We start from the raw sequence: 27,009 nt of genomic DNA, 5'->3' as shown, positions 1-27,009 counted from the left end.
TTCTTCAGTTTTTATTTTTGTTCCCCCCCGACATGGTTATTGTATTTAAGAATAAGCAGTGAGATTGCAGATAGTATTTCTTTCTTCCCCATCTTTTCCAAATCCACATCACTTTTAGTTCCCTGGAGAACTAAACATCATGATCGAAGGTTTCTGTCGCAGCTGGTATGTGGACCAAGGATTTTCAAACCACTTAATACCAAAGTTCCAAGTTGTCTGCTGAACGGAAAAATGGGTGCAAAGAATATGTGTATGTTGATCATCCTGACTCTTATATCTTGTCCCTATTCTTTCCAGATACTTTGCAAAAGAGGGGAATTGATCATGTCTTCGGAACATGGAGCTAACAAACGGCATCATAACCCAGTGGACAGTATATGCAGAAAGATCAAATCTATCCAAATGATGGACCAAGTCTCTAACCCTGCTTTGCAGATACCAAAATTTCAGTCCCAGAACTTTGACAGTCCACAGTGCAATATCAAAAAAAATCTAGAAGAAATACTGAAGAAAAGAACTTTTAGAAGTCGTGATAGTACTGGTCCACACTTAATCAGTCCCAGCAGTGGCAGTGTTTTCTCTGCAGACTTTCAGTTGCTGTCGCCTTGTCTTGGGCGTATCTCTGACTCCTGTTCTGCAAATGCTACATATTCAATCATTAAAAGTGAAGAGAGGTCCAGCAACTCATGGATGCCAGTATGCCCCATGGAGAACTGTTCTCCATCCTACTTCAGATCCAGAGAGGCTAATACCCAGAACAAACTGTGTGCTTTATCAAATATTGAATCTAAAGATGTGCCTCGTGAACAGAAGTATCTTACGTCAAGTCCAAATTTATATTTCTTCACATCTGATAAGTCAGAAAGTGCTGTGATCCAATCTCCTGTGCCAAGGAGATTATCTTCGAGTGACAGAGGTAAACATCCTGGGGAAAAAAACTCCCAATCTAAAATCCTAGACAACTGAGCATTCAACCTACATAGATGACATTTATTTACTACTTAAACAAGTAACAATACGTTTTAGAATCACTCAAAACTACTAAGACTGCAAAAAGAGCTGAGTAAAATGTTAAATTTTCTCTAAAAAATATTAATGTGAATGTAAAAAGTGAGGAAGTAATAAGTCAAGTCAAAAACTTTTTTCCAATTTTCTAATTCCTTTTTGTGGATAGGAGATTTGGCTATTAATTTAGTCTGCCTTTAATATAAAAAGATACATGAGTTTGGGTGTGGTTTTGTTTGGGGGTTTTTGTGTTTGTAGGGTTTTGGTTGGTTTGGTTTTTTTAAGGATTGTTTTCTTATTAACTTAATCTGACCATGATGATTTCCCTACAATATATCTGGAGGGGGAGGGAAGAAATAGCTGGCCTCTTAAAATGTTCTGTTTTATGTTTACTTCATGCAAAAGAATAGCCAGAGTTGCCAAAAATGCATGTGTAGAAGTAGATGCATAAACCGGTTCCCAACTCGGAGGCTCCAGCTATGAACAGTTCCTGGTGTTATTTGGCAGTAAAACTCTGTTTTTATTGGCTGGGAAGGGAGGGTTGGTTGGTTGTTTTTGGGGTTTTTTTTAATCATCTTAAAAAAAATTTTTAAAAAAGTGTCATTCAAGCTGTGGTATGCTATGTGTGCTCGTGCTATTACAAGCATAATATTGTAGTCAGAAGCTGTGGTGCATGAAAGTTACTATGACAAATAAAGATGGACAATAACAAACTTATTCTCTATAGGATGGAAGCAGTCACTGGGGTACAAAGCTGACAACGTGTATGATGTGAGCTTGATCTGTGAAGAAGACCTACTGACCACTATCTTCTGTGCATGTGACATAGAGCATACAGGTTTGCCAGTGGCTTTTCATTGCTCCGTTTGATTCTCCTCTCAACAAATTTTCAAGGCTGAGATCGTGTTACCATTCCTGAGACATGCCGATCTGTGATATGCTTAGACTGACTTGCTCCCTTAGCTAGGTGGCTGTGTGTGTGGCAGATGCAGAATAAATGTCTGTGTATCTTTTGCATGGTGCCTGTCTCTTCCCTCCTCCTTCCACTTCCCCCCAGTCCCCCCCAAGCTGATCTTTGCTGTATTTTAGTGCAGAGGAAGTAGAGGAGCAACATGCTTCTGGCAATCAACTTCATTGGAAATGACTGTTTATTTCTTTTACGCTTTTTCCTGTTAGAAAAGAGAACTTTGGGAAACTTCAGAGAAAGAGATAATTCCTGAGTTGCACCTCAGACATGACTAAGAGTGGTAAAGAGTCGTCTAGCAGAGTAAGATAATGTCAGTCACAGGGTTTGCCCAATTTGATGAGAGACCTGAAAGTAGGAGCATAGTAAATGTGTCGAGTTTGTTCTTCTTAAACTGAAGTCCACAAAACTAGTAAACTGGACTTTCACACTTCTCTATTAGAAAAACCAGACAAAAGCTCTAAACTGTTCCGTTCCAGGTCACACTAGAACTGCAGGGATCAGTTGCTTGTCTACAGCTCTCGAGGGCAATTGAATACACACTAGTGCAGATCAGTAGCATGCTCTTTTACAGCTTTTTATAATGGCCTACTACACTCCAGAGTCTGGCGCATGGACACCTGTATCTATTTTAGGAAAAGTAGCAGTTTCCAAGATAGTTGATTATTTGAGACATACAACTAGTCGGGGATTGGAAGATAGTGGTCTTGAAGAGCTGTGCAACATGCTTGACCCAGATCAGAAAGATGTCTCCATGGACCTGGAAACATACCATGCCATCATGAAAGAGTGGATTGAAGACTGTAAGAGAAAATGGTAATAGCTTTTATCAATCTATCTCATAAAAGCTTCTGTGAAAACAGAAGAGTAGAAAGTTCTCCTGTGGCTTGTGCCTTCCATACTCTGAAACAGAGATGGTATCGGGACACTGTGACCACAGTGTGGGTTTTGGCTGAAAGCTTCTAAATGTTACAAAGCTGGTAAGCAATCCAGTGTCATGCTGATTTTATGACTCTTGATGCTTCCTTGTTTCAGGGAAGATGGTGCCACTGAGGAAGCAACAGCAAGCATGGAACACCTGGAATTTAAAGTGCATAAAAACACTTCTGAAGGTGCAGACCATTTTATTCTGTTTCTACTCGGGAAAACTCCACTTTCTTACTCCATAACCAAAAACCCCACCTCTTTCAGCAAAAAAGACCCATGTCCGGATGAATGTTACATCAGGAAGCTTGGAAGCCTTTGGGGGTGACGTGTCTAAAGGAGACATGTAAGTCCATTTAAGCAATTCTTTCTTAGAATTTAGTACTCCTAACTTTGAATTACTTGAGCAATTCCTAGAACCACTATTGTAGAAAACTATCTTGGCAGAGTTTCTAATGCTGACCTCAGTCTGCACTAGCCCTTGATGCTATCACGTTCTTCCTCACAGCTTCTGCTCGGACTTAAAAGCACCCTAGTAATTTTTCCTACTGATATCTTGGTCCTTCTGTGACCATTTGCCTTTTTAATTCCCTGTGGTCAGAGTTTTGCCGTGTGTTTCTTTTCCATTTTAAACTGGTTCCTTCCCTCCCCCAAGTTCTTAGATCTATGGCAACAGAAGACATTATCTCCTGAAAATCTGGTCCTTGGTTTTGTTTGGTTTTCTTATTTTTTTATAGTCATGATTCTGACTTGGATTCTGTTAATAGCAAAGCACTTATCTTTGAAACTTCTGGTCTTTGTTAACTTTTGCATTTTATGCTTAGTCAAAAATCTTAAGATCTGCTTTCTGATGCTTCGCTGTTGTTTCTCAGGATCTCAAAAGGGTGATCCTTTTCAAGTTTCAGTTGAAAGCATAAGTGGGGGATGGTTTAGGGGAAAAGAAAGGATCCAGAAATTGTGGAGTTAATACAAAAGTATTAGTGGTGGCCTGAGAGGTGATGAGCAAAGGCTTAAGATACTGTCATGCAGACATCCAGATGTGGCACTTGTCTGGTGGCATACTTCAGTTGCAGGGAGCATAAAAAAGTGCTTAAAAACAAAACAATTCCTGGTGTCCATAGCATTAGAGAACTGATCTGAAGATGATTTGATATCTCTGTGCAGAGCAAATGACTGTACGCTGCAGTGTTACAAGTCCTCTGTGGGCTCTCCTCTCACCTCTCTAATCGGTGCAGCACAGCATCAGGATTTTTAAAAAGTCTAAATTAGATCAAATCACCTTTCTCAATCTTTCCCGGTTTTGTTACCGAACAGGGAGACTTCTGACTTGATAACCTGTGTTGCGGACCTGCAGTACAACAACCAGAGGCTTCAGGAAGAGAACAACAAGCTGAAGCTCACACTGGAAGCTGTGGATGAGACCAACAATAAGCTGTTGGTGGATAATGAGGATCTACGTCAACAAATAAAAAGGTGGGAGACCCTGATGGCACCAGGTCTACAGTGTAATGGCCGTGGGCAGGCCTATCTTCTTCCAAGTGGTCCAGCTTTGCTTTATGCTTTTAGCCTCACCAGTGCTTCATGACAGCAACTTTCTTGACTTAATGTAGTATCTGTAAGGTTTAACCCTCTTGCCTGATTGTTCTGCTCAGTACCTCCTGGTTCTTATAAAATTAGTCATTCATCTAATAGCCTGGCTCTTGCAGCATGAGGTGCTGCAGGTGCACACAGGCAAAATCTTAGGGTAAAGCAAAATCAAACAAACAAAACAAATTAGAAAAGAAAAAAAAGCCTAATATTACCAAGAGAACAGCCAAGCACTGGAAGGCTTCCAATCCTAGACCACACACTTGCTGCCAAGCAGAGGGGAAATGAGCACGAAAGAGCTATTTTGCTAGTCCCTTGAGGAGCTACAGTGAGTCGTCTCACCAGCTTAGTATTGCTGCAGCCTGGGGACCTATCAACGCCATGAGTACAAGCCTATTTTTACAGTGAGTTCGTAATGCTCATCTGACCCAATTAATTCAAATGTGATATAGTTATGTCGACTGCCAAACCATTCCCAGTATCTTCTGGGGAGATTAAGGCAAGAGTCTTGCAGCATAGCTGGCATGGGACATGTGCCCTCATGTTGGACCATGTGCTCTGGAGTGCTCTTCAGCCTAGAGCTAGCCAGGAAAAAGTCCTTGCCCCATTGGTTAAATATACATTGTTTGGGGTATCAGATCAGGATAAGAAAATGATGCAGAGCTTATCCTTGAAAATGAACTGAAATGGTTTCCGTAACTGCTAACAATGAAGTATTGTAAAGAGGAGTTTATGTGCTCAGGTAACCTGATATATTTGACTGTAACAAGCTAGATTGTTAGGTGGATGCAAACAAAAGCATGCTATCTTGGATGCTATGTTTGCCTGGGGTTGCATCCCTTACTGTGAGAGCGGAAGGCAGTGATAAATAGAGGGTAAATCCATGAGCCTTTACTTACTGGACAAAAATGATGGGCTTAAACTTGATTATTACTCTTCTGTTAAGTATCTGTGCCAAAGAATAAGTCCCTGGTGGCTTCTAAAAATACTGTTCTTGGTATTTCAAGCCTATCTAATGACCAACAGTAACTCATTAAAGTTTCTCTGGATTTACTTCCCCCACGCAGCATCCAGCATTCTGTGCTGAAAGCCAAATCACTGGAAGAAGAACTAGAAGAAGCAAAAAACAACCTGAACCTGTCAGAAGAGAAGAGACAGCAGATTCTCTGCCAGAACAAACAGCTAGTAGGTGCTCTTATTTCTTAGCTTGCATTGTACAGCATCTCATACCTTGCTGTAACAATGGCATGACCACTCAGACTGTAAAAATCAGCAGTATGACCTTCTCTGTACTGGTAGGTACTGAGGCTTTTTGAGGATGTTTGAAATGTGATTTATTAGTGTTACGAAAACACCATGAAGTTTTTGCGTGGAAGTTTCGTTAAACTATTGTCAGTTACAATGAAGAAAACAATTAAAAGGGCCAGTCTCACATGTAATTATGCTTAAAGACAACAGCTCTCATGCTGCCATCATTGAGCCCTGTCTGTTTTGAAGTTGGTGATGTTCTGTCAGAAATTCACGTGACTTTTCTAGAACCAGCAGGGACAGGAGACTCGGTTCAGATGTCTACACAAAAGAGTCATTTTCCAAAACACCCCTAGGTTATTGTCAATGTCCATATGGGCTGGCAGATATGACAAGGGCCCATCAGAAACCTGTCTGTTCTGGACTGACAGCTGGAAGCCAGGCAGCACACCTTGGCATGTCTCAAAGGGCATGAGCTGCCTACATGAGAACATCTGAATTGCCCCCCAGGTGTCTGAGTAGCAAAGCCTGTGTGGCTGTAAGAGGTGTAAAGCAGCCTGGTAACAAGGCTGATGTGGCTGCAGCTTTAGCAGGTGTTGCCAGACACCAGAGCGTAGGCTTTCCGGAGAACATATGTTTGCATTGCTGCCATGCGTGTTGTTCACACTACAGTGGCATCTCTGCATCTTGCTGTGTAGGCGTAGCTGTAAATTGGTGTTCCATAGCTCTGTGCACTGCTGATAGTGGGTATTTAGAAATCAAAAAAAGTCTTCCATGTTGAGCAGGAACACAAGATTTTTTTTCCGTGCTATTCTGCTGCAGTGTGTGTGTAATTCACCTTGTGAGAAGGAGGTGGGGTGGGAGAGAGAAATATTATTAGAAGTTTTGTAGTTGTGCTTATAAGTCCTTTAGTTACTGTTCCCTGTGCAGTGGAGGCACCAAGTGGGATACTACTACCTTTCTTCATGTTTGATATGAAAAAAGTGTAGCGTGGCACATAGGCTTTCCAGATCTCTCTTAACTCAAGCGTGAGCACAACTAGATTTGCTCACTCTGGACTTGAATAACCTCCTTCCTATCATCTAGTGGTCTGAGTTTTACTCTGATTTGAAATGCCTGTGTCAAACCCATCAGTTAGGGTTCATGAGCTGGACCAGCCTCTGCACTCCCCTTTTTGCTGTGCTCTCTGAAGCAAAGGAATGCAACACTGCAGCTTCGTATTGGGCCCTGGATGTGTTTGTGGTCTGTTGCTTTTTGGCTTAGTTTGGCTTTGAATGTTGAATTTGACATGCTAAAAACAACTACTTTGTTTTTCTCTTTTTTTTTTTTTTTTTTTTTTTAAATAAACCTCATCAGGAAAAAGAAAATCAGTCTCTTATCATCAAAATTACTTCTCTCCAGGAAGAGGTAAAATAAATCATGACTCTGCAAGTACATGTTCTTGTCTAGCTAAAAGCTCACCATTAAGAAATAAAATGTTTGTCAGACTTTGAAGCCTGACATGCTAATTAGGTTATCAAAATGTCTTACATGTTACAAGGATGTCTTATCATAAAACTTTATATCTTGAAGTTGCACTGTGCTTCAGACTTTCCATTTGCTGGGTAAGTAAGGATACGAGGTTGGGGAAGTATGGGGGACAGGGACAAAGAGCTTTTTTCACTCTTTTTCAGAACTTTATAGACAAATTCCAAATATTTCTAGTTAACACAGCTATAAACATACTAACTCTATATTGAAACAATCTCTATCTAACACTTTTTCATTTCATATTCACTTCTGTTTCCCTCTGTTAAGATCCAAGTAGGAACCCTGTATAGAGCTGTAACTCCAAAAAAATGCAGTGGCTGGGGGCTCCACTCACAGATAGATCCATTGACACTGGCCAAGTACCTACAGGAGGCTTGTAGGGAATATACTGCTAATGGAGCTATATCTCAAGGCTCTCTTCTCCCCCACCACCCCTTTTTTTTGTTGTTCAGAGGAGAGCTATTCATTCTTACTTTCTTTTATTCATCTCATTAGAGTAAATATTTTATAAACTAGTCTTTATCAGGTGATAAAAGATTTTAATACTTGCTTACAGCCTGTATTTTAGACTATTTAGGATGAAATAGAGAAACAGGTTAAATCATACGTAGTAATGAAAATAAGCACCTCATGGATTCAGGAATCTATTATCTATTACAACAACATGGTAGTCATTGTTCTTTGCATGTTTACTATGCTCAACATTAGTCTCTCCAAAAAGCTCGTAAGTTCAAATAGCTATTAAACTGCATCTTTCCAAAAATAACTCTCATGCTGCAGGCCTGAAAGCTTTTCTTTAGTTTCTTTAGCTTTCTAGGTCTGGTAGTGCTTATAAATCACATTTTGAGGTTTTCTCTTTTAACAGTGCTCTGAAGAAATGGGGGGAAAAGTAGCAGAAATGGTTTCAGTGGGGCAAGCACATACAATGTATGTGCATAAACGCTGGCAGTGCTTTGGAGTAGGCAGTAGCTTGGGGGTGGAGATGTCATTTTGCCTAGTTTCTTCAAGGAGAATCTGTCAATCCATTCAGCTGTGCCTAAACACTCTATCTTTTTCAGAATATTAGGAATAGCATGGACACCGATGGACTTCAAAAGAAGATTTTGGAGCTGTCTAAAAATGCAGCAGAGCTTCAAGTAAGCATTTCAACTCTAGGAGGAACAAAAAGACAGCCTATAGTTTACTCGGGTCTAGTGAGGGGAATTTCTACCTCCAGAAGGCAGACAGCCATGAACCTGTCTGTATTAAAGAACTGCAATGCAATCATAGTCAAAGCTGTTGTACTGTCCAAGCTAAGAAAGTTGCTGTCTGGAGGCTAAAAACTGGGCTAACATAAACAATCCACAGTTTCATTCTTTCCTTTATGTTAAACTTTTAGAAAACGTTTTCCCCACTATTTGAGAAAATATATTAGGAAGTCATGCTTTGGCTGCTGTTGCTGAAACTATTAGCCTGGACAGACAAGGGGAAACAAAGGTGACACTGAAAGCTGAGAACGCTTTTACTTCTAACTGGGTACAAGATTTGAACTTTGAAACACACCATGCAGGGTACTCAAAGAAGAATTTGATTTTTCTAAGCAAGGATTGTTGATACCCTTTTTCCCTTCCAAGTAGAAGATAGGAACAGACTTGTATTATAGCGCATACTGATGACTGGAATTTTTTTTGATCTTTTCATTCTTTAGATCCAAGCACATATCTATGAGAGCACTGTGGTGAATAAAGAGGCAAGCTTGATCCAGGTGAGTTGCTTTTACTTCATTACTGTCTTGACTGAAAATATGGACTACGGGATGATTTGTAAAAAGGCAAGGCAATAGCCTTCACTGTGGCACTTTTATTTCTACTGTTCTCGCACTACGGAACCTGATCCTATAAATGGCTTCAAAGTAGGCGAGATCTGCTTTAGGATCTGGTTATGAGTCAGCATAATTAAAGGTTTCAGGATTTTGCTTTTATTTAAAAAAAGAAAAAAAATGACAACTATTAAAACAAAACAAGCTTGCAAACTTCAGAAAAATGTACAGAAACTTCTAGAGGCTACTTCCTTCAACGGTTGGTGAAAGAATGTGCCTGCAGAAGATCTTTCCCTTCATGTCTCTTACTGAAATTGCTTAATTTTTGTGTCAAACTAGAAATGGTGATTCAAAGCCCAATGGAAAAGCAAATTTGTTCTTTCTTGTTACTGAGGTGTAATATCTAGGCTTTGCTGAAGAATGAACATTTCTGATGTTGTTTTTAAACTTGTATTTTGTATTAGAAAACAAAGATATATGACTACATAAGGGTGTTGGCATTCTCTGGATTCATGAATTATGCATATAGCCTTCTTGGCTAATGGAGTTTCCATTTAGCAGAACATGTTCTAAATCAGCTGATTAAATATTTGACTATTAGGCTGTCTGCAAAAATGAGTGCAGCTGATTTCAAATAGGGACAAGAGAGAACCTAACTTCAATGTGATGTAGCTGAGTGTTTTTTAATAGGGGGTGTTTGGGGTTTTGTTTGGTTTTTTTGCCAGAAGCAGCTTAAGGGCACAAATGAATTAACTTTTTTTTTTAAATAGCGTTCACTTTCTCCTCCTTGAATGATTCAAAGCTTTTGTGGCCTCTGTAGTATCCTTTTATTTTAAAAAAGTTTTTTTAGTCTATTGACTAAATGGGAGTTTTGAAACCAGACTGCTAGATTGCATGTTCTTGTAGATAAAGGTGACTGGTTTGTATAATCTTGAAGAAACTGGTGAGGAAAACTGACTTTGCTTGTTGGCATTAGGATCTGTGGGATAAGGGTTTACCTGTAAGCTAAAAAAAACCCTCTCGTAGGTCTATCCAAAGGTAAATCAGATAGGGTTGATGGTCACTGAAAATTATTATGGCAACCTTTCTTTTCCAGGCCTGCAGAAGGTATATGAAGATAGAAAACACTTTAATTTTTTTTTTTTTTTTTTTTAAAACCTTCAGCACCATACATCAGTTGTCTCTGCCAAGGCTGGAAACCTGCTTCTGTAACCTCACTTTTCCGCTTAGCTTTGTGTGTATTTCATCTCTTTCAAAAACCTCAACTATTTTTAAAGAGGAAGAGTAGGAAGAAGTCATAAAAGGGGTGAGAGGACCACAGCTCCTACTCAAAGTTCCCGTTTTCTCTAAGAAATGCTCTGCTTGTCTTTGCAATGTCTTCCACTGTAATGGCATAACATGACTGAAGCCCACTGCTAGTTTGTGATGCTAAGAAAGCTACTACTTCTACTAACTCCTCAGTCTTACCATGAGGGTTGATACATGCTTTATCAGCCCTTCCATTAGGCAGTGTTTAATCTGCAAAGAGCGACACTCCATGCCTTTAATCATGAAAACTAACGAGAGTAAACTGAGAACATTGCAGCTTGTTTTAAGGGTCAGTTGGGATTAAAACTTGTGCCAGGCATAATATAGCCTAGGTTTTCAGCTAAAACTGGAGTGCTTCTGTCTGGTTGAATCTGCTGGTACAGAAACCATGTAAGTAATAAATTAAAACACGTCACCTGGAAAGAGTTTTTCTGTCTCCTTAGTTCCAGGAGTTACATAGAAAAGATCTTCTGAGTAGCTTCTTTCTGTTAGCCAATATACAAGGTAATTGACTGTATTCTTTTAAATTTGCAACTATTTTTATGTTATGTAATTAGGTTGCTGCTCAAACCTAAATTGTACGGCTTACTGCTGTGGTGTAGGATTGAGTATAGTGTTATTTTTGATTACAAAGCATCATAGCTGTAAGTATTACAAATGCACTTCAGTGTGCTAGTTGTCGGGTTGTGTACCTTAAAGGTTCTCTTCTCCACAATCTCTGCAGAAGGAGCAGGACATCAAAGAACTGAAGTTAACCATTGTGGAGTGTTCCTCGATAATAGAGGTATGGGACTCAAGTTTAGTTTTCGACTATGTGAGGGGAAAGCATGCATATCCTATGCTTATTCTGCATGACAAACTAACACTCTAACCAGGTCTGATGTGTGTTTTAGACTTTGCGGGCAGAAAAAAGTAAGCTACTGGAGAACATGCAACATATGCAGCAAGAGCTGATCTCGTGAGTATTGCAGACAAGTTCCAGGAAATGCAGTTCATCAAAAGTAAAAAAGGGCTGATACATATTGGGTTTTTTCCTGCTTCTTTTAGAAATGGGTTGAGTTTCCCATTGTTGTGTAAATTCAACAGTAATATTCCTGAAGGGACGAATTCACTGCACTGTGAACTGGAACTTGCTCAGTCTTCTGAGGTATGAATCAAATCTTTATTGAATATCATTCTAGTTGTCTTGCATTGGTAAAGGAAGAACAAAGCTCATTCCCTGTAGATCATTAGTAACCCTGGAACTCGAAGCCATTAGTCCTAGCACACAAGCACAGAATGTGAAGGTTACACTATTGTCCCAAGTACATTGGAGAAAGTCCAAAGAAAAGCAAACAAAACACACTGAGATCTAAAAAAGAGACCTACAAAGTAAATCTGGAAGACCTAGGGTCATGCATTTAGCAGGCGGAAGAACAGACTGATAGGAGAAGATATGAGTTTTCAAATATATAAAGGCTATTATGCTGAAGAAAGTAACGGTCTGTTTCTTCTTGTACTGCCTACACTGGACACAAACAATGATTTTTCAATTGCAGGAGGGGAGACTTCTTTTTCCTTGAAGTCTAATGTAGTGAAAAAGAAAATTAAGCATTAGAGAAAGCATCTTGACAAGGTTGTAGAATCTTCATCTAATTTATTCTTTAGAAACTCTGATAAGCATCTGTCTGTAGGTACCATTCCCTTGCCCCTCAGCTGATACAATGGAGACCGATCTTTGGAAGTCCTGTCCAGCTCTTTTTTTTTTTTTTTTTTCTTTTTTTTTTTTCCCTGAGGTTTTTGGATAGTGACTTGGAGGACAGGAGAGGCATCCTTCTGATGAGTCTGGCACAGGCTGACAAAATCTTAGTACTGCAGTTGAGCCTGTTGGTTTGGAGTTGTAGTGTCCTCCATGTCCTCTGCAGAACACCCGGCAGGTGGTTTGGTGACTTTTGGGGAACTATGCGTTTGATCTGACACACTTCACATAACACTGGAAGTTTGTTCTCTAATTAACTATTCTCATAGGTTTCCAGCACTCCAATGGAGAACTACTGGAAAAAAAAAAACTATTTACACATACATTATGGTTTTGGTTCAGATTTTTATCTGAGCTATTCTGTGCCAGTTTCCCTAAAGACATTCCATGGAGTCCCATCCTTCCTTACAGTGCTGACTTCCCTTCAGATGTGAGCTGTGCAGCAGAGCTGATAACAAATGTATGCTATTGCAGTGATTTTTCTTGTAAGGCTTCACCGTGCTGCTACTTGCTTTTGTATGTGGTGCATTTGCAAAGAGTTACATTTGCAATAGAAAAAAAATCTACTGATGGACTAAAACTACAGGCCCAGAAATGAGAGGTATACTTGGCTAGGCAGCTCCGTTTCAAAAGTAACATATTGTCCCCTATTGCAGCTCCCCCCAGCTGCAGTGAGTCACTGCGTTTACCTCTCAAATGCTGTAATGAGACACAACTCCACCAAATCACCTGTAAAGCAAGTAAGGGCTCTGCTTATTCATCACTTGGTAAAGCCTCTTCTGAATAAAGATAACTAATTATTGACTTCCTCTTGCCTACTCCTGACATGAAAATTTACATTGGATCACTCGGCAGCTTGGCTGGCTTTTTTTAAATTCCCATGACATGATGGTTTTGAAAAGCTTTTACAAGCTTCAAGTTTCGGTAGCTCTGACCTTCAGGTAAATACGATGCAGGGATACTTCAGAAAACTCTAAATGTCACTGATGCTGGTTTGTAATAAGGAGATGTCAAAATAAGCTAGCTGGCTTTTCCATCTTTTCAAAGATTACCAAGTCTGAATGGACATCCCTGGATGAAACACTAGACCGTGAAGTGCTGTTTTTACTTCAGGGACCTGAATATGCGGGAGAAAAATTTAAGACTGTCATGCAAAACCTGGTCAGTGGCAGAGCTTATGTGAATAAGGATGTGGTCTTCTATCAGCCTTTTAATTAGGATTTCTCCAAGCATTGATAATCAGATCATGTTTACTCCTTTTGAAAAAATCAGAATCGCTTCTTTGGGGGTGGAGGGGGGGGGCATACTTACTCTAACAATATCACTTGGCACCTGCTCTAACACTGTAACTTATAACCTGGGTAATTCTGGGCAGCATTATGTCAGACTAGTACTAGAAATACCAGGGTTTGATTTTTTTTTGGGTGGTTTTTTGTTTGTTCATTTTGTTGGGGTTTTTTTTTTTTTCTCAGCAAGAGGAAGCCTCTGAAGCAGAGGAGCTTGTCATGACTTCTTTACAATGGGTAAAAGATCCTGATGTGAACATGCAACAGGCTTGGGAAAGAAAACTTCTGGTAAGTAACTGTTTCTCTGAAGGTATTTCACAAAATAGTGGGGCTGTACAAAAACTTAAGGTGGGTATCTTACTGCTGCGTGCTATGTATATTAATTACTTGAGATCATAGCAGTCCATTTGGAGGTCAGGAATGGCTGTATGGAGAGAAATATATTTTGTAACTTTTTTTTTTTAAGGAGGAAGGGGATGATTGCTTTTCACTTAAATGCTATACTTTCCCTGACTTGTCTTGTGCAAGATCTCACTTTGTTAAAACTATGCTTGAAGGAAAGGGTAGATGAAGCAAGTCGATTTGAAGAGGAAAATCAGGTCAGATGGCAACGCTATATTGTGTGAGCTATGAAGCTTTTCTTCCCACTGCGTGTTTCTGTGTGCCTCGAGCACCCATTTTCCCCTGTGCTCTGAATCTGACTATGGTAGTGGATGGTTTCACCATCAAGAGGAGGAGGGAGGTGGCTTTATAACTGGATTTCCAAATCAAAACCTTCATAGGGTTTGCTTTCTTTTGAAAGGCAAAGTGTTCTGCTTTTGCTGGACACACTCTACAGGAAAAGTTTCTACAAAAACATATTTTACAAATTCATCTTGCATAACCTATTTTTACTATTCCTCGTACCTCTTGTGAGGCTTGAAAGTAAAGACTTTTGCTCAGGGTAACTGGCAAAAATAAGTTCCCCATGCGGTAGCAGCAGCCTGTGGACACAGCTCAACTCTGTTGCTCTTGTTCCCTCCTCCCCTCCCATGTAACAGCACAGTTTCTGAGATTTTTCATGTTACTGGATGTAGCTCTTTCTCTAACCTGCTCCTTCTTACTAGTCTGTTGTTAGGAACACTGCTACAGAAAACTCCACCAAACTGTATATTAATGATCTTTCAGCTCTTCAATAGATGCAAAAACCTCAATTCATCCCACTCGGGTAATAGCAGGTGGCACCACGGTACGTGCCGCTTTAAGCGGTTAGCTTTTAAGCAGAAAGCTACACTTCTTTTCCTCTAGTGCTGCAAAATGTTGTAGCTGGCCCTCTTCATCTTTCCTGGGCAGGTGGGACCAATCCAGTCCTGCAGCCAGCTTTTTTAGTTTTTTCTTTTTTATGTAAATCCTGAAAGCTTCCCCTTGAAGAAGGTGCAAGCATCTTAGTCTCTTCACCCTGGTGTGACTTTGGGTCGACTCTAGGAAACTGCTGGCTCGTGCATTGCTGTAACTTTTTGATCTTGACTAAAAACTTCCTCTTTCAAAGATGTCACAGCTGAAAAATACTTGTTAATTTACCATTCATGTTGGGATCGTATTCCTGTTAAACATGTGAACCTAAAAACTTTTGGTGTGGGTGTTGGAATTGATCATGGCAAATGAATCCTAATCTGACTCCTAGAGAGCAATGCATTTGGAAACTGAGCTAACGGAGGATCAAAGAAGAACAAGATTCTTTAAAAATAAAAGGTGCTGTCCTTCTGGGACCCGTGGGGATGGGAAGTGACTTCATGTCGAACGTATTGTCTTCACCTAGCTAGAACAAGCCAGACATATGGGAAATATGGTATATGGAACTGAACAACAGTAGATCCAAAAAAAGAAAGATTCAAAGTAACTTCTTTGAGCCTTAGAGAAAGCTTTTGTAGAAAAATGAATTAAATCTTGGACCATGCACTATCACTTGAAGCCTAAACACTTCCCGCCTAAACACTTCCTACCATGTCCTGTGAAATATATTATGGACATGTTTTGCTGGGGCTTAGTATTTTTAAGGATGTTTTAAAGTATATTATACATAAAGTAAATTTTAAGTGTGCCTGTGTTTTTGTGCGTATATACATGTATTTAAGCATATAGATGGTGACAGTAAAAACTCTTTCGCTCTTCTCCCGCTGGAAGATATGACTGTGGCACATGCCTTGAATAACCTATACCATTTATGTGTCAATACAATGTAAAAGCAAGTGCTTGCCTGCCGTGGCTGAGAAACTGATCTTCAGGATGTGGGCATTTGCACATGGTCACAGCCCATGTCATCCTAGTAAATCTATCTAGCAAAACTGCTCAGGCTCGCTCTTCTTTTTTTTTTTTTTTTTTTGTAGCATGATACTTGATGTGCTATGCTTTTTTGTTTAAAGCTCATGAACAACATTGGACTCTAACTTGCAAATAGGTAACGTGGCCCGTATTTGTAGGATTGATGACTTCCCCTTTGAACTAATGTAAAATCCCAGAAATATGAACCTCATTCTTACCTGACGTCTGTTTGACTCTCATTGAGCATGCTTTAAAAGCTGAGGACTCTATTTTGTATGTTCAGTTGAACAAGGTCAGAGAAAGGGGACTGGATTCTTCTTTCTCAGTACTTTATACTGCAAGTCACTGTTCAGAGAAATAGAGAGGATGCAATGTTACTTAACACTTCATTTTTACCATCTTCCCCTTTTTCTTCCTACAAATCAGAGGTAAAACTGAAAGCCTTTGTCATAGGGGTCATCCCTTGGACGGATTTCATCTGCTAGGCATGTATGAAACTGAAATATGGATTTATTGTTTTTTGGTTTTTATTTTTATTTTACTGTAATACAAACTCAAATTGGTGCCGATGGACTTAGTTGTACTTTGAGGAAAGGGTCTCAGAGGTCTAAACTATCAATTTTAGGGCTTCCTGCAAGATGGTTATTATTAAAACTTCCCCTTATGAAATATGTTTTTTGTTGCTGTATCTGAGCATCTTGTGATGGAGGTTTTCTGGGATAAGTTGTAAAGACTCCCTCGTGCGCCATGTAATCTTCTGCCACGCTTGCCATAAATACTTGCTAACCGTATATTTGTTTTACAAGGGATAAAGAGGAAGAGGACTATCTGTGTACCCTAGATCTGCACAGAAAGAAAGGCTAAGAGTGGCTTTTGACTTAGAATTAACCTTTTGAAAAAAGTGGGAGACATTTGTCAAATTGAACTAGCATATGGAAGGCTTACATTTTCTTGTGCAAACAGTTACACATTGCCCCATCTTAAAGTACTAACACTTGGCAGGAGTCTAGCCTGTCTGTCCCCACATCCCGTCAGATTCAGGAGTAAGAAGGCACAGGTTTGAAGTTTAGGTAGCTTTGTTAACCTATTAGACTGCAAAAACCAGTTTTGTACAAAACAAACACCCTCCTTTATAATCTCTTCTTTATTAAACTATATTTTTCCTCATTTTTCTCTCTCTCTCTCTCTCTCTCCCCCTGCCCCTTCCTCAATCAGATGCTGTGTAAGCAGATTACAAAATATTGTCAGTCATCCACCTTCTTTATTGCTGATAGTGTTGGATGTAGGTGATGATGCTAAATGGTGGAGCAGGGAAATCAATCCTCGTCATGTAAATTGGGGCTCTGGTTCACTCTCTGGCTCTGCTCCTCATCTAACCGCATGGCAACTCAGTTTCAAAATTCCACAGGTTCTCAAGCAGGAACTAGGAGAAAAAATACACCTTTGGATCCAGAAACTTCATCTCTTGGAAAAATACAAAGAATCCCTAGATAAGGATTTTATTCGAATGGCAGGCAACCTGAGGAGAACCAAGACAGAACAACTTCACCTAAGGAAAGAGCTCTCTGCCAGGTACCCCTTCAAAGCATGTGTGTCTGTTGTTGTTGTTGGTTGCTTAGCTGTTCGGTGGAGGGTTTGGTTTTGTTTTGGTTTTTTGGTTTGGGTTGGGTTTTTTGTCTTGTGGAACAAAGCTTACTGAATTCTGAAGACTTTTTTCACAGAGGAAACTTTCTGCTGTTTTGGACAGTGGATCTGGTTTTAGCATAACACTTACACTCTGTGGGAGTTAAGGTTTGTGTATGAAGTAACACACGATCTTGGAGATGTCTTTGAAAATACCAGGGAGACCACAGACTGAGCAGTTAAAACAAGAGGGCACTGCCTATCTAGCAGGTGCAACCATTAAATAAACTGCTGGTTTTGTGTGAAGCAGAAGACCTGTAAAATGTATGCCTGCAGATATTGCTTTGGGAGACAACTACTAACCCCAGACAATATAAAGTCTCAGTTTCTCAGGGTATAGCTTCAATGAGTTATATCGTTAAATATGAAAATGTGACTTTAAATTTTAGTTTATTGGCACATGGTTCCTGCTATGAGTTTTGATGTTACGAATATGGCAGCAAAAGACAGCAGGTGTAAACCTCTGCCTGCCTGCCCTCCCTCCTCTCCTCAGACATTCAGGAAAGTAACTAGTCAAGATCCCCCCCCCCCCCCCGAACAACTCATCTGAATTTGTTGTCTTTGTGGAACCCAGGCTTACTCATAGTGTCAGCCTTCTGCTATCCTACGCTAAATGTAAATTTTTTACACACATGCCTTTACCTGGGTTTGGGGCGTAAGCAGCTTCCTAGGGCTTTGCATCCCTGAGAGCTGATGCAGAGCAGTCATACTGCACTTTTGCCTGACTTACCTTCCACTTAACGTTGTTAATGTAGACCTCCCACATGCTCTCCCTTCACTTGGAAAAGAGCTGATAAAAATACTGATGGCTTGGTTTCTTAAAGCTGCCTCTCTGTATCAAAATTGTTTGTGGTGGTAGCAAGAAGGAAAAAAAAATATATATATGCAGGTGAGTTAGAGAAGAAATGGGCAAAGGGTTTCTGCAGTGGAAAAGAAGGTGTTCCTTGAAAGCCATCGTCTTTAGCGCTGATTCTGATAGCATCTGCTTGCTGTCAAGTGAAATATCCTCTGAAACACTGGGAAATTAATCTGATGAAGCTTGTATCTGCAGTAATAGCTCCAGGGTATCTTTTCTAGAATGATTGACTCTACATCCAATTACTGTTTCTCCCAAACCATGAGACAACGCATTCTTTTGACCAAATTGCAAAAGTTTGCACCACTAAGCTCTTGCTCTTTGAGAGTTCTCTGGATATTCCACAGGCTTCCACTATGCTACCCAGCTGGCTGGGGCTGGCACAGCCATTGCACTGTTCAGCTGGGGAGAAACCAGGGAAAACCTCCATCCCTTTCCTAATTCTGGAGCTGCTATAGGAGAGCCTTGTCTGCCTACTGGGTTGATTTGTGCTGAGCAAGAACTAAGTCCCTGGTGCTGGATCCTAGGGAGCTGCAATATGTAAAAGCTGAATGTGGTTCTCGATGCATGTCTCAACAACCAGCGTGTGTCATCTCCTGGCATGCCTGCTCTAAAATGTCAGCAACGGATTGTGGTTTGTGCTCTCTCACTCCGCAGGCAACGTGAGATAGAAACTGTCAAACAGTTACAAGAAGAAACTTCTGGCCAGGCAGAAGCCCTTGGTTTAGAGCTGCAAAAAGCTACAAAGCAGCTGGAGGATGCCAGCAAACAGGTAAGGGACAGTCTAGTTCCTTCTACGCAGGAAACAAGCAAGCAGATGCAAAAGGCTACGTACAATGCATCGCTGCTCTTGGGAAAGGAAATCGCATGTTCGGAATGGAGTGCCTCACTGCAAAAGTGGAACCAGCAGAGGAAGTAAAATTTGAGGGGGTGGTGACAACAGTTTGCTGATGAAAGAGGCAGCATTGCATATTTGTGGTGGCTTAAAAAAAAGAAAAGAGAAAAAAAAAAACCCACCAAAAATAGCTTCCATACACAGTCCACCCCAACGTAAAAATGCAGAAGTTCAGAGGGAGCTTTATCACTTCCTGAGAAAGAACAGATGCAGTTTGGTTTCATTTACATGAACTGTACAGGCTCCTTGTGTTAGCCAGGCTGCTTTATTTTTTTTTTCATTCCCTTCTTTTTTCTTAAATATTGTTTTGTGCTTAGGCAGAGGATCAAGTTGAAGGCTTTCACTCTGCTTGTGAGGAAGCTGCATCCTTGAAATGCAAGTTAGAGGAAGCCATTTCTGAGCAGCAAAAACTCAAGGATGTGAATGCAGCTTTAACAAGCACTTGCCAGTTGCTTCAAGAAAAGGTGGAAGACCAGAAAAGTGAGTAACTGCTGGCAGTGTGCCAGCATTCACTCTTGCATGGGCAACTCCTTTATGGTTTAGTTATGGCAAGGGGGAATAGAACTGATCTGCAGGTCATCGGGTAAAATGCTCTGTGGAGTCTCTCTTTTTTTTTTTTTTTTTTTCTTTTTTTCCTTCCTTTCTTTCTTTCTATTTTTCCTTCTCTTTAAGAGATCTGCAACCATGGCATCTGGGCTGAGAATCAGGTGGGATCCCAATGAGTGGGTGTTAGGCTGGACCAAAGCTGCAGAACCTCCTAGCAAAATCTGCAGTCCTAGGAGGAAGGGTTAGTGACTCCATGGGTGGCACTGGCACTCCTTTACTGAAGGTGCTGTTCCCACACCTGAATAGCCCACCCGTATTCCTGACAAAGCCATCCCTCTTTCTTAAGCTTCCTTTACCAAATAGACCTGATTTTTATGTTCTGCATTCTGCTTGCTGCTTGTATTTGCTTTGTGTTTTTGAATAACCGCGTGGTATTAGCTGTTCTCTTTAGTAGAAAGCAATTGTGTCATTGCATCACACACGTGCAACTTTTGCTATGGAACCATGGAAAGTTCATACTATCTCTTGCTCACTTGCTAACACAACACCTCAAAAGCTTGGCAATTAAAGAATGCATTGGTTTGATTCCAGCACATGTGGCTTTTTCTTTCCAAATCCTGCAGTGCCTATCACTTGCTTATAGGAAAAAAAAAAAATTGACTGACTTAAGCCCACTGGATGTTTGGCCTCAGGCATGCATTTCCCAGGGCAATGCGACATGCCTAACATATATGTGCCTTGAAAACAACTTTATATGAAACTACAATTTATTTTGTAGGGAAAATTATATGGGACCCTATGTCTGAACTCTAAGGCACAACTATTATGCACTGATGTAGCAGAAACAGCTCCAGACTGTGCTTGCTGACTTCTGACCAGTATTTTGGTATTGTTCACGTGTGTGTGCTCATTGCTTTCATGCTTACTGCTTCCTTCACACTGTGGAGTTGGTTTTTTAGTAAGAGGCATAACAGTGGAAATAGTGTGTCATTTTCCAGCTCTGAATAGACAAAGCTCTTCTGCAAAGTGAGCTAGAATAAAAGAAAAGAGAGAGAACCCCAGACGTGGAAGAGACTGGTGCCACTGTGACTCAAAAAAAAAAAAAAAAAAAAAAAAAAAAAAATTAAAATCCAGAGAGACCCCCCAGAAAAACACCACCACCCTGAAAATGGCTGAGACTTTGGCTTTAAATGACTCCAGGTAGTTTGCAGAAATATCTTTCTGTAGATAAATAGAAATAAACTGGTAGATGTGTAGAGAATTTGCAAAGTGTTATGAAGAACAGGGCTGTGACAAACAAGGATGGGAGTCGGGGAGGACAATGCTTTATATCGGTTTCTGCAGAAAGCCAGACAGGTCTAGTGCCCCTTCTGACTGAAGGGCTGGGCTGTGGTCTCTTCCCCCCACCACCTACCCACTCCATTCCCCTACTTCCTCCCACCTGCGTGGTAAGAGATGAGAAATCAGGGAACCTGTTGGCCAAGGAAGCTGCTGCTCAACCTAAGTCAGCCTGGCACAGCTCTTTCTATGTTTCAGATGTTTAATCATGCCTTGCCACTAATTGCCACAGCCCTTGTCCAGTGAAAGAGCTGAACAAGCTACTAAGAGCTGCCTTCAATTTTTGCTTGGGCACTGAAGTGACAGTGCTAATGAAATCTTCTTTCACCACTCCCCTGTCCATTATTAGCTGTGGTATAAAAGCTATGATAGACTTATATCAAGGTAGAAGTCACCAGCGACAGGCCCTGGCATTACCAAACTTGAACAAACAATGTTTCTAAGTATAACATAAAGCCCATCGACTTTAAAACTTCCGTACTGGATGTCAAATTGGAAGGACAAATGCTTCTCTTCCAATAAGTCGTAATGGAGTCATCCATTTCCACAGGGAATTGTGGCACCTTAACCGTGACCATGTGAAGAAGCATTGCCCCCCCCTTATAGCAAGGGGAAATGTAACCACAGGGAAGAAAGTGCCCGGTGTTTTCTGTAGGGTGAAACTCGCAAAACAAAATGCACTTTTAAAATTCTCTTTCCTGTGGAAAAACTGTTGTAGGTGTAACTAGACTAAAGCAAGATACAATGGGTTTGTGATAGGCAGAAGTCAGGTTTAAAGACGCTATAACATCCGACTACTTGTTATCAAATTATAAGGAACCCTGTAAGACTTGTAAATGTCTCTTCATAGCAACTGCTAATACGCTGAGATGGGAACTGCTTCAAAGGCGACTCTGTGAATTGCTGTGTCAGGTATGACGCTTGTTTGGTGGGAGAAGAAAAGGTAGGCTTGCACAGGAGGTGCTCTGGTGGAAGGACATCTACAGCTGAGATGAACTGCAAGTAATTTGGCAGCATCTAATTTCTTCTTTTTCTAACATGTACATAACTGTGGAGGCAGTAAACTGTATGTGCTGATCTGCACATTAGTATTTCCCTTCTTCAGCCTTCTGGAAAAAATAGGCTAGGACTTACAGGTGTGGTGTTGGTCTTCACTGTAAACAGTTGTTGGTGATCATATCAAATGGGGCTGAGAGAAGCTTTCCCTGATGCATTGGTGTGATTTGTCCCCCACAATCAGCCCTCTCTTCTGCAGACAGTCTTCAAAACAAATGTTTAAAATCTTGTAATAAAATATTTTTCAGTATTCAGACATTGGAATAGGCAGTGAAACAGTTATTACCTTTGTGCCCCTCTGCGGAAATATGTTGGAAATTATATAACTCTGGAGTGCTTTGCTTTGAATAAAAATACTTTCTTCAAGTTCGGAAAGGGGGTGGAGGGGGAGACATTGTGGGAAGACTTTTTTCCCAACCGCTCTAGTAAGGAACGCTATAGCTCAGGGTCTGAACGGTCTGGATTTAACATAGAATAACAAGGTATTTATAAAGACAAACAGAAGATCCTAAAATGTATCCTAGGCTGTAACAGGGGCATCAGAGGAGCAGAATCCAAACTGCGGACCAGCTGCCTGTGAATAAAACTTGTATTTGTGCATAAAGGTCTGCAGAATTAACGGCTGAAAGTAGCAAGGGGAAACAACTGCATAGTTTTCCTGACAGCTGAAAATAGTTCAGTTAGAAAGATAAAATTCCATTTTGTTCATAATCAGTAGTAGTGTTCCTTTTTCTTTTTTTAACCTTTTTTTTTTCTTCTACGTCTGCCTGCTTTAAACTATTTCTCTATTGCAACAGTGCTGTGCAGAGTTAGAATCTCACTACGGTCTGCTGTCCACATCAGATGAGCCGGTGAAAGGCAAGGTAAGTGTGCTTGTTATGACCATTGCTGAGCCTGTTAAAATGTAACACTAGTTTTGTTTGTTCTTATTTATTTTCATGACCTGAAGGAAATAAATAACTTTCTTTGTGAGAAACTTTGACAAGTTAAACATTCAATAAAAATAATTTGAGATACTTATTTAAGTATATATGCATGCACATGTATATACACATATAAAAGTATATTCAAAACCTTATTGCAAAACCAGTTTCCTATTGCTTTTGAGCAGTCACTGTGACAAAATACAGACGTCTGATAAATTGCATTCTGAGAAGGATCAGAGGCTGAAGATGGGGCTACATCTTCCAATTTCTTTTCCATTTTTCATCACTTAGCAACATTAGGTCAAATGCAGCTGCGTAATTGTTGCTTCAGAAATTTCCTCTAGCCACCTTCAGATGACGCCTCTTCAGCACTAAACAGCAAGCAAGAGGTGTGCATCCAGGGGCAGGGGATGGTGGGGGCAGTGCTTTGTCTCCGTGCAGCCGAGCTGGAGCTGCCCTCCTGCTCCTGCTGAGGGAAACCTGACCTGTGTAGCAGGTGCTGGACACTGGATGAGTGTTCCCCTTCTCAATCTATCTGGTTGGGTTGGCTTGGCTTGGCTGAAAGGGTTTTTGGGGGGTTTTTTGTTTGTTTTTCACGGGGGGTTGGTTGGTTGGGTGGGTGGTTTTGGGGTTTTTTGGTTTTGGGTTTTTTTTTTTGTTCTCCTGTCATGCTCATCTTGCCTGGTTTTGTAGTATCTAGTTCCAGACCTAGCTTGAACCAACATGTCTGTTGCAAATGTAAAGTTGAATTATGCTACCTCTTCCTGTCTCTGTTCTGCCCATTAAGGATGTGAGCTTTTCTAGGCAAAAAAGCAACAGATGATGTATTTGTGTAACTGTTAGTATTACATTATGCAGATGCAACTGCGTGTGTGGGGGGGAGTTGGTGGCATTAATGTATTCAGCGTGATTGAACAGCAGCAGCACTTTCTATTTTTCAATTAGCAGCTCCATTGCTCTAAACGACTGTGGAGTGAAGGACCCACCTTGTGCACTGAACTTCCCAGGACACTGCCCTCGGATATTTCACACTGGCGTAGTACATCTCTGCTAGGTAAGACCTGGTGGTGTTGGCCATTTTTCTGTGTCTCTCCTGAAATATAGGAAGAGTTGATAGAACAGTATCAATGGTGCTAAACGTGTTGGTAGAGTGTGGAAAATCTGTTGTTGGCTTTAGCCTATTTCTGCATGTAATCCAGGAGGCTGAACCATGTTTATAATGCTTGCAATGAAAGGCCTGAAAAGGTGGTTGTCAGTCTAACAGGAGTCCCCAAAAGCTTAAGGAACTATTGGTATAAATCATACATCCAAGGATATTCCTGACAAGATGCTTGCCAGTCTGGATCAAGAGGGCTTGAGTTATGTTCTTCCCATTTGCTCTGTTGACTGGCACACACTGAGATAGCAAGTGATGTCCTACGTTGCTACTGAGCTGAGGTCAGTCGTGATTTAAAAACTTGAACGGGTAACATAGCTCCTGAGAACCAAATAATTGTATTTGTTGATTTCTCCTGCATTCATACGGTGTTTGTACTTCCCTGCAACTCTCAAGCCTTACGAGTATTAAAAGCAACCACTGACAGATAGGTATTGCGGGGCCACAGAACTGCGGAGTGCATTTGGGATTTTATAAACAAAGTGTGTCTTCCAGCAGGAAGCTGGTACAACACAGAGTCTCTTCTCGCACAAACTGTAGAACGCTCAAATGTAATTCTACACCATACTGGGGGAGATGGAAGAAGATCTTGCTTGACTGCACATGCTCCTTAAAGAGCGCTCTGCTGCTCTGAAAGGGCTGTTTCAGTGGGCCAACTCGGAGTGTTCTTGCAACTTGCTGTAATATCATGATCCAGCCACAAATATGGCAGGTATTCTTGGCTTGCACTAATTGAGTATTGATACAAAAAAAGATGATCTATTTCCCAGCCCTCTCTGCCACACAAAACAGTTCACTACCACAAAGATGTCCTATGTGGAAGTTTCTATAACCTGACTGATGGAAAATCCCCATCCCCAGGTGCTGCAGACTCTCCATCTACAAAATATGTTAAGGCTATATAACCTAACCCTTTCATACCAAGATGGAAGCTGCCTTATTATAAATCTGTATTTGGTTGGTCTGCTTCTTGATTATTTTAGACTTAGTCAAAAATTGACATGTGACTAAATCCAACTTTGCCAATGACCACCACTCTTCACACTTGTCTCTCTTAACAGATGCTCTGACCTTGGAAACCTCATGCCCAAATAACTCCTCTGTGCACGACTGGGGTCAGCCTTGTAGACGGAGCTCTGGCAGCTGCACGTTTGAAAGCTGCGATCTGGGACACGCATCCGCTTCAGATGTGACGTCAGTGGGGTGCAAGTAAGACGGCAGGATAACCTCTTTGGGGTGAAGGGTGGAAGAGTCCACAGGATCTAGCAGGTTCCAAGGGAAAGCTGTGTCCCCAGCACGTGCTGAGCTCAACAGCAGGGCATCCCTTATAGGAAATACTCGACACTCGGTGGTCAGCTAATGGTGTTACGGGGCAAAACTTTGCTTCTATTCACGAAAGTAATATTAAAACTTTTTACTGAAACTGTTGGTATGACCACCAGCCAAATACAGTGATGGTGTTTCCATTTCGTGCTGGAGAACTGAGGCATGATGTAGGCATTCTTGTATGTCTATTTTCAGTATTTAACTCACAACTGACACTCCCATTTAGGAGCCAAAATCCTATTGGCTTTGAGGAGTCACATTTTTTTGCAGAGTTTAGAGCAGGAATTCTGAGGTCTTTGCTTATCAAGCTGCCTCCTTAGATCTTTAAAATAGAAATTGAACTGCTTAAGATTATGAAAGCTAGCTAACTATTGTTGGTGAATATTTTTAAAAGATAAAGATGTTCCTGAAGATGCAGAGGCAGGCAGTCTGCAGCAAAAGACTCAGCAGCTTGTGAAGCTTTTGTCACTGGTTTTCTGTAGAATTGTGCAGTGTGGAGGAGGTTGGGAGAAGGACTGGTGGTGGTTCTTGCCGTTCGGGGGAGGAGGGATTGATGTTAGTGATGAATTTCTCTTTCTCTGAGAGACCAGCTGTCTGACTCTACAGACAGTGGTGACTTCAGTTGTTATGTGCTTAAGGAAAATGAGCAAAATATATCACTACTGTTTGGGCAATATGCAAATAAAATGTGTATTGCCAGGTGGAAAATATGCTCTGCTGGTAACTATACTGATGCAGATCTTCCTGTTTCCATTACAATGATGGACTCCTCGCTTATTGAGGTGAGTGCTGTCTCTGATGCCCGAGATGTGGTTTTGAATCGGTTCAAGCCTTTAGTGCCTTACTCGGATCCAGATTGAGCCGCTATAAATTGGCACTGCTCCAAGGTGAATGGAGCAGGCATCAGTCTGCAGGGTGCTGTGACATCTTGTTCTGTGTGGGGTAGTCCCTTCTATTCGGGCACACTTGTGGAATACTGTAGTTATAGACCCAAATGTCTTGATGTTCACGTGCATTTGGGTCATGCTTTTAGCTGGGGAGTATTTTAAATGTGGTTTCAAGGCTTGAGACAGTGCTGTTTCTGCAGTAATACTCAGTTCTGCTAGGGAAGTCTGAGTGATTTCACTCTTGTTATCCACCTGCAAGAAGCCACAGGACGTTTTAGTTGTGAATGCTGCCTTTCTCTGCACTTTCTCCCATGGCTACTGTGTAACAGCTCAAAAATGACATCTTTGCTGTATAAAAACTTTCCTTCAGCTGATGTGCTCAGATATGCCTTCACTGCTGTGTTGAATCCTGCATCTACAGCTTGAGCTGTCAGTCGGCTTTCTCATGGCAACAGCAAGATGAGCTGCAGCTCAGCACACCCAGTTGTGCTCTGTGCTCAGTACCGCAAGGCTCGCTATTGAAATCTAGACCTCAGCCCTGCCACGCAGGGCTTCTAATTAGCTTTACAAACTCCAGTATTGGTGGTGGTGATGATGGAAGAATATTGGTCAGTGGTTTCTGTGAACCTGGAAATAACCTTTGCAAGAGCC

At 41.0% G+C, this 27,009-nt stretch overlaps 1 protein-coding gene across 1 annotated transcript in view; it reads left to right on the top strand.

Annotated features, from left to right (window-relative positions):
• Positions 1 to 312: 312 nt before the first annotated feature.
• IRAG2 (inositol 1,4,5-triphosphate receptor associated 2) overlaps positions 313 to 27,009 on the top strand; it is a 39,791-nt gene continuing 13,094 nt past the window's right edge. The window contains exons 1-23 of the mRNA XM_050898082.1: positions 313 to 916; positions 1,733 to 1,843; positions 2,605 to 2,785; positions 3,005 to 3,081; positions 3,161 to 3,239; positions 4,208 to 4,366; positions 5,548 to 5,665; positions 7,085 to 7,135; positions 8,317 to 8,394; positions 8,946 to 9,002; positions 11,089 to 11,148; positions 11,258 to 11,322; positions 11,412 to 11,511; positions 13,150 to 13,263; positions 13,575 to 13,676; positions 17,098 to 17,261; positions 18,886 to 19,000; positions 19,441 to 19,603; positions 21,858 to 21,919; positions 22,861 to 22,926; positions 23,938 to 24,043; positions 25,207 to 25,354; positions 26,172 to 26,253. Of these exons, the coding sequence (XP_050754039.1) occupies positions 325 to 916; positions 1,733 to 1,843; positions 2,605 to 2,785; positions 3,005 to 3,081; positions 3,161 to 3,239; positions 4,208 to 4,366; positions 5,548 to 5,665; positions 7,085 to 7,135; positions 8,317 to 8,394; positions 8,946 to 9,002; positions 11,089 to 11,148; positions 11,258 to 11,322; positions 11,412 to 11,511; positions 13,150 to 13,263; positions 13,575 to 13,676; positions 17,098 to 17,261; positions 18,886 to 19,000; positions 19,441 to 19,603; positions 21,858 to 21,919; positions 22,861 to 22,926; positions 23,938 to 24,043; positions 25,207 to 25,354; positions 26,172 to 26,253 (2,850 nt within the window). The 5' untranslated portion in view covers positions 313 to 324. The remainder of the gene's footprint in view (positions 917 to 1,732; positions 1,844 to 2,604; positions 2,786 to 3,004; positions 3,082 to 3,160; positions 3,240 to 4,207; positions 4,367 to 5,547; positions 5,666 to 7,084; positions 7,136 to 8,316; positions 8,395 to 8,945; positions 9,003 to 11,088; positions 11,149 to 11,257; positions 11,323 to 11,411; positions 11,512 to 13,149; positions 13,264 to 13,574; positions 13,677 to 17,097; positions 17,262 to 18,885; positions 19,001 to 19,440; positions 19,604 to 21,857; positions 21,920 to 22,860; positions 22,927 to 23,937; positions 24,044 to 25,206; positions 25,355 to 26,171; positions 26,254 to 27,009) is intronic.

This window comes from Gymnogyps californianus, chromosome 1, assembly GCF_018139145.2.
Source record: "Gymnogyps californianus isolate 813 chromosome 1, ASM1813914v2, whole genome shotgun sequence".
NCBI classification, from domain to species: domain Eukaryota; kingdom Metazoa; phylum Chordata; class Aves; order Accipitriformes; family Cathartidae; genus Gymnogyps; species Gymnogyps californianus.
This window is presented reverse-complemented; position numbering and strand designations above follow the sequence as displayed.